Source organism: Gekko japonicus, unplaced genomic scaffold (genome assembly GCF_001447785.1).
Source record: "Gekko japonicus isolate JY-2015 unplaced genomic scaffold, Gekko_japonicus_V1.1 scaffold2203, whole genome shotgun sequence".
In the NCBI taxonomy this organism is placed as follows: domain Eukaryota; kingdom Metazoa; phylum Chordata; class Lepidosauria; order Squamata; family Gekkonidae; genus Gekko; species Gekko japonicus.
The window spans coordinates 153,355-160,502 of NW_015167600.1; the positions used below are offsets into that span (position 1 = coordinate 153,355).

Consider the following 7,148-nt stretch of genomic DNA (forward strand, 5'->3'; position numbering starts at 1 on the left):
CCCCGTGCTCCCTTCCTTCCCCAAGCCCCAAGCTCTAGGGGGGCTCAGCCAGGAAAAGCCCTGGGGGTGAGATTTTGCTCTACACACCTGGAAGAGCCTTCAGGCTGCTCCCTGTGAGTGTGGGGCACGGGGAACATGGTGCCAGGTGGTGAGATTGCCTGTGCAGGGAGGCAGGGGCGGGGCCTCTGGGGCCAGGACTCGGCAGCGTGGTGGCCGGTTGTGCTTCTGCTTGAATGAGGAGCTCCTCTAAGGGGCCGCATTTGAACGTTTTGGGCCCAAACCCCTCCCTGAGCAGCTCCAGCCATTCCCAGGCTTCCGTGTCCCTCTGGCCATCAGAAATCCTCCCCAGAACAGGGAAAGCTCGGAGGGAAAGAAACACTCTGTTTTCTTTGTGCACTTTTCACTCTGTGACCAATTAGTTTATTTCTTCATCTGAGCTTTTCATTGGCTCAAGTGCTGCCACCAGGCCTCTGAGTTCTCCCGTAGAGAGCAGTTGCCATGGAGACACAGGTCTACTTGGTGCAACTCATTTTGACTGCTGCCAGCCGCTTCCCATACGGCCAGCCAACCCTGGGGGGAAAGCCTCTCCCCAGACCAGCCAGATGTCAGATGGTGAGAACACGGGGTTGCCAGCCTCCAGGGGGGCCTGGAGATCTCTTGCTAGTCAGTTGGAGATCAGTTCCCTGGGAGAAATGGCCGCTTTGGGGGGGGGGACTCTATGCCCTTGCACCCTGCTGAGGTCCCTCCCCTTCCCAAACCCCACCCTCCTCCCCAGGCTCCACCCCCAAAATCTCCCGGTATTTCCTAACCCAGAGTTGGCAACTCTATGAGAATATCATGAGGGTATTTCCCTGTTCTGGTCCAGTATTTTCATTGACTGTCGGGGGGGAAACTGGAAAAATACCAGGCCTTTAAATTTCAGGGGTCCCCCCCCACACACACACAGTCAGTGAAAAGACTGGACTCTCCAGGTTGGCTGGGAAGGGACCTTAGCAGTGTCCTTTGTGCTGTTTGGGTTTGGAGGAGGCAGCGCCGAGCCCGGGGGCCCTGCAGCAGCCAGAGCAATTGCAGTTTCTTGTCGGGCTCTGCATGTCTGGTGCTTGTGATGGGCCGTGGGACTCAATGGCAAATGAGGTTGAGACCTGCCAAGCCAAAGCAGAGGAAGAAAGAAAATGGTTCTGAGCAATGTTCCCTCTAAGCTGTGGAGTCTTGTGAGCAAAAATTCTGCTTTGTGAGCTACTGGCATAAAAATTGTGAGCAAGCGATTTGGCTACTGCATAAATCAGTTTGCTCTGAAGCCATCCTCCCTGAGCTGAGTCAAAAATCTGTGAGCTAACTCACACTAACTCAGCTTAGAGGGAACACTGGTTCTGAGCACAGCAGCATGGAAACAACTTACATGTGCAAAAATTAACTGATAACGGGAGGAGCCGGTCTCTGAGGCTTGGGGGGAAAGGAAAAGGGGGTGAGAGGCCCTTGCAGGACAGTCCTCGCATTGCTTGCAGGGTGGGCTGCAGCAGCTATTTCTTGTTCTAACATGGTCCTGCCAAACTCCATGGAGGCGTCCTATGAGGGCCCAGCAGCACATACAGTGTTCAGAAGGAAAGTATAGAATCTTTTTATGTCTCTTGCATCTTGAGTCCACAGTCTGTGAGTTGAAACTGGATTTTTTAAAATAATTAAAAAAACAGCCTAGAAATCTTTCTGTCGCAGTAACGGCCATCTCTCTGTTTCTGCCCAGTTGCTGATTGTCTGACAGGCACCTACCTCTTCCTCCTGGGCCTTTTTGACCTCAGGTTCTCAGGGGAGTACAACCAGCACGCCCAGGCCTGGATGGCGAGCCTCTCCTGCCAGCTGGTGGGGGGCCTGGCCCTGCTGTCCTCTGAAGTCTCCGTCCTGCTGCTCACCTACATGACCCTGGAGAAGTACCTGTGCATCGTCTTCCCCTTCCGCTGCTACGGGGCAGGGAAGAGGCAGACCCTTTGCGTGCTGATCGCCATCTGGCTTCTGGGCTTCGGTCTGGCGCTGGTCCCGCTCTTGTTTTTCAAGAACTACTATGGCACAAACGGAGTATGTTTCCCTCTCCAGTCGGATGGGGCAGAGAGCCCGGCTGCCCGGGGATATTCTGCAGGGATCTTCCTAGGTAAGGGCTCATCAAGATGTTCTGCTTGTGGCTTCTCTCTAAGCTGTCCAGGGGAAGGATGGAGAGGCCAAGGGTGGGGAAGGCACACAGAGGTGCCAATCAGAGCCCGCGTGTGCCAGGTCACAATCAGCACATGGCATAGAAATCATGACGAGTGACCCATCAAGTGAGCCAGCCGAGGCCACAATGGGCAGCATAGAAATTTAAAAAAACAACCCCAATGTGCACGGGGTGGGGAAGGGGTGGGAGAACGTTGAAGCACATCAGGACCCTGGACCGACAGCCTGTTTGTGCACATTAAATATGTACATTTAGTGCACATGTTCCATTAAAAAGCAGCACAATGCCAAGTGGTTGGCCGTAATAGTTGTACCAGTGTGGTGGATGTCATTGGGCTTGGGTGGTCCTTTCAGTGACTCACAGCCACGTGGTAGAGAATTGGCTGACCTCCACCCTACTGGCATGGCTCAGACACATATTCTTCAAAGAGTTTCATGCATATTGTCTGGCCATAATATTCACATTGGCCCCATCTTGCAGAGGAGAGGGTGACTTGCCTGACAGCTCCTCATGAATGGAACCAAGGGCGTCCCTATCCCTACCATTCAGGGAGAGGCTGTGGCTCAGTGGCAGAGCCTCTGCTTGGCCTGCAGAAGGTTCAATCCCTGGCGGCATCTCCAGTTATAAGGACCAGGCAGGAGGTGACGGGAAAGACCTCCCTGCCTGAGACCATGGCGAGGGAGCTGCTGCCAGCCGGAGTGGACAAGACTGGCCCCGATGGACCCCAGGGGGCCTGATCCGGTGGAAGGCAGCTTCACGCGTGTCCATGTGAGTCTCAGGTGCTGCCCTGTGTGCCAGCTCTCCAGCTTGCACCACTCTGTGAGTAACAGGCTGGACACCAGTGAAGAATTTTCCTGTGGCAGCCGAGTGCTGCTTCCTGAGCGGCTGGCCCTGGCGCCTCCCTCCTGCGCAAAGACTCCCTGAGTCCCTGGCCACTGACGGCTTAGGACTACGTGCCTAGCAAAGAATCACACAAAGTTGGACGGGGTCCTGGAGCCGATCTAGTCCAACCCCCTCTTCAGTGCAGGATCGGTGCAGGACAAGTGTTTGTCAATGCCTCCCTAGCAATTCTCCCTCTAACCTGTGGTGGAGTCTTGTGAGCAAAAAATCTACTTTGTGAGCTACTAGCATTAAAGTTTCGAGCGAGCGATTGGGCAACTGCATAAATCAGTTTGCTCCGGAGCCCTCCTTCCTGAGCTAAGACAAAAATGTGTGAGCCGGAGGCTAAAAAACTGTGAGCTAGCTCACACTAACTCAGCTTAGAGGGAACACTGCTCCCTAGGAAGCTGATTCCACTGTTGTGCTAGGAACAAAATTGTCTGAATATAAATGAGGCGGAGTCAGGATGAAGGTTATAACTCTTTACTAGTAAAGGGAACTCTCAGGAGCTCGTCGTTAGTTGCTTTACAAGTCTTTTTATAAGATCATCACACAGTTACATTTGTCAAGAAACCCTATCACTGGTTCCCAGTGGTTCAATATCTCGCAGGTGAAATCATCCCAAAAAGTAAACACCTCCAGAACTAATTGTACTGACCTGATGTATGTAATGTTAATTCCACAGTTATCCTGTAGATAGTGATAGCACTCTGCTTTTGTTGTTAAGCTTCTTGTTATGTATTGTTACACTCTCTGAAAAAATAAAAAAAATTGAATTTAAAAAAAGAAGAAGCCGTCTCCCCAGCCGCCACATAGTCCCTCTCCATAGCCTACTGGTGGGGCATCAGGAGGTACAGACTTTCCAAAACACACCTACCCATAGATCTCCCACCCCCCATCATTACAAAGCCCCCCACTTATGTTCATAACAGTTCCTAATATGGTTTTGCTATACACACATTCTTGCAAGACGTAAGCAGCTCCTATCTTGTTGCTAAGTATTGTGGTTTTGATATAGGTTGTAAAAGCCCCGGCCAGTTCCTATTTTCCTATAGCAGATAGGTACTTTCCACAGTCTGCCTCGCAGTTCGCTAGTAGTTCCTGTATGTCTTGTTGCAGTTTTGGCAAGCAATCCTTTAGAGGCTTGGCAAAGGGTTTTTTATAAAAAATGAATCTTAAAAATTAAAATATATGTTGTATAAGAATAAAAAAGGTTTTCTTTAAGCAAAATATAATCTTATTCTCCCTACAGTTGCACCACTCTTACTCTAAAAAGTTTTTCCTAATAACCCATTACTGCGAGTCCTATCCTCTGCTGCCAACAGCAACAGCTCCCTACCCCCCTCTAAGTGACAATCCTTCAGATACTTAAAGAGAGCAATCATGTCCCCTCTCAACCTTGTCTTCTCCAGACTAAACATTCCCAAATCCCTCAGCCTTTCCTCATGGGGCTTGGTCTCCAGGCCCCCAATCATCCTCATTACTCTCTTCTGCACCTGCTCCATTCTGTCCACATCCTTTTGAAGTGAGGCCTCCAGAACTGCACACAGTACTCTAGGTGTGGCTTGACCAATGCAGTGTACAGCAGGACTGTGACATCTTGTGATTTCGATGTTATGCCTCTGTTGATACACCCCAAGATTGCATTAGCCTTTTTTGCTGCTGCAACACACTGACTGCTCATATTTAGCTTACCCCAAGATCTTGTTCACACTCACTGCTACTCAGAAGTGTGTCCCTCATCCACTATGCATGCTTGCCGTCTGCAAATTGAATGAGTAGCCCTTCCAGCCCCTCATCACTTATAAAAATATTGAAAAGTACCAGGCCCAGAACTGAGCCCTGTGGCATCCAACTGGATATCTCCCTCCATTCAGAAGTTATGCCATTGACAACTATTCTTTGGATACAGTTCTCCAACCAGTTCCCTCTCCACCTAACTATTCTAGAGATCAGTTCACAATCCTCCAGTTTACCCATCAGAACACCGTGGGGGACCTTGTCAAAAGTTTTACTGAAATCAAAGTAAATGTCAGTGGCATTCCCACAATCCTGTAAACTCATCACTCAATCAAAGAAGGAGATGAGGTTGGTCTGGCAGGACTTGCCCAGATCACCAAGTTGTCCTTCAGATGATCACAGAATGACCCCTTTAAAATCTGCTCCAATATCTTCCCTGGGACAGAGGTCAGACTGGCTGGCCTATAGCTTCCTGGGTCATCCCTCCTATTTTTTTTGAAGATTGGGATTACTTTTGCCCACCTCCAGGCTTCTTGGACATCCCTTGTCCTTCTGAGCCTTGGCCTGTTACGTCTAATATGGCAAAATGGGGGCACTGGATAACTAGTCAAGCTGCTCAAAGAGGGCAGCATCCACCTCCTCTCTCTGGTAAGGAGGACTGTAGCAGAATCCAACCACAAAACTGTTTGTTCTTCATTCCCTTATCCTCATTTAGATACTGGGCTGCCGTCCGCCTCCTCCAGTATTTCCTGAGAACAGAAGATTTTTCTTCACTTACCATGAAGCAGTCCTCACTTCTCAGATAAGACTCCTCCTCTCTGGAAGCAGGGTCAACCAGCTGACTTTGATCCCAGAGGGGAGGAGCTTGTCCCAGGGATCTCCAGTCTGTCTCTAAGCCCTGACTCACCCAACAATACCAAGAGAGAGAAAACTCCTCCCTCAAACTTTCTTAGTGCAGAAAAAACCATAACAGGTTATAAACCCTAACATGAATTCCAATAAACGCTTTAGCACTAACTATTCAGACTATCCTCAGTCAGAGGTTTTACACTGAAGTCCCCCCCCCCGCCAACTACTGGGAGGCACTACCAATGTCAGGTTCAACAGCAAGTAAATCTCCACACACGTTTCCAGGGAAGCGTTATCCTTTATTAGACTACAGGTCTGTTACCATGTCCACAAGATTATTGTTAGGAATGACCATGGGGCAGAAACATCCCTACATATAGCAGGACTAGAAATAAGGCCCGTTGTGGAAATAAATACAACGAGATCTAGAAAGAGGCTCTGGGAGAGTGCTCTGGCTTTGGGCAAACAGTGTCAATTTGCTGTGGTGACCTCAGCAGGGTATAATGACAGAGTCCACCATTTTCTCCAGAGGAACTGATCTCTGCTACCTGAAGAGCTGTTGTAATTTTGAGTGATCTCTAGCCCTCACCTGGAGATTGGCAACAATTGTTACCTAGGATGAAATGGCTGGTTTGGAGGGTGGAGTCTATGGCATTCTACCTGCCTGAGGTCCCACCCTCTCCAGGCTCCACCCCTCAAATCCCCAGGAATTTGCCAGCCTGGAGTTGGCAACCCCATCTCCTTCCCAGCTAACCATCAACCTACCATTATCTGCCCCTTTGACTTCAGCTGACTTCTACCCTCCCTTCTGCAGAGCAGTTGTAATTCCGAGTGGTCTCCAGCCCTCACCTGGAGATTGGCAACAATGGTTCCCCATGAGGGACTGACTGGTTTGGAGGGTGGAGTCTATGGCATTGTACCTGTCTGAGGTCCCACCCCTCTTCAAACCTCACCCTCTTCAGGATCCATCCCTCAAATCTCCAGGAATTTCCCATCGGGAGTTGGCAACCCTATCAGGATTGGCCCAACTATGTTTTCTCCCAAAGGCCAAAGTAGGTGACTGGACCAAACTAAGTTGCCTACCATCAGGCACTGAGGGGAAAGTAGGGTTGCCAGCTATAAGGAGGGAAATACCTGGAGTTTTGGGGGGTGGATTCTGTAGAGGGCAGCATTGGGGGGGAAGGACAGGTCCCAATGTGTTTTCTCCCAAAGGCCAAAATAGGTGACAGGACCAAGCTTAGTTGCCTACCAACAGGCACTGAGGGGAAAGTAGGGTTGCCAGCTCTAAGGAGGGAAATACCTGGAGATTTGGGGGGACTGATCTCTGTCATCTGGAGATCAATTGTAACAGCGGGGGATCTCCAGGTCCCACCTGGAGATTGGCAACCCTAGGGGAAGGTCAGCTGCACAGCAGGGGGTTGAAGAGAATGGTTTGATGGCTGCTGGGCCAAGATTGGCAACAATAGTTCCCCAGGAG

The 7,148-nt window shown here is 50.2% G+C and overlaps 1 protein-coding gene across 1 annotated transcript in view; it reads left to right on the forward strand.

Moving 5' to 3' along the window:
* LOC107112802 (relaxin receptor 1-like) overlaps positions 1-7,148 on the forward strand; it is a 47,753-nt gene that overhangs the window by 36,781 nt on the left and 3,824 nt on the right. The window contains exon 12 of the mRNA XM_015413991.1: positions 1,742-2,143. Coding sequence (XP_015269477.1) covers positions 1,742-2,143 — 402 coding nt within the window. The remainder of the gene's footprint in view (positions 1-1,741; positions 2,144-7,148) is intronic.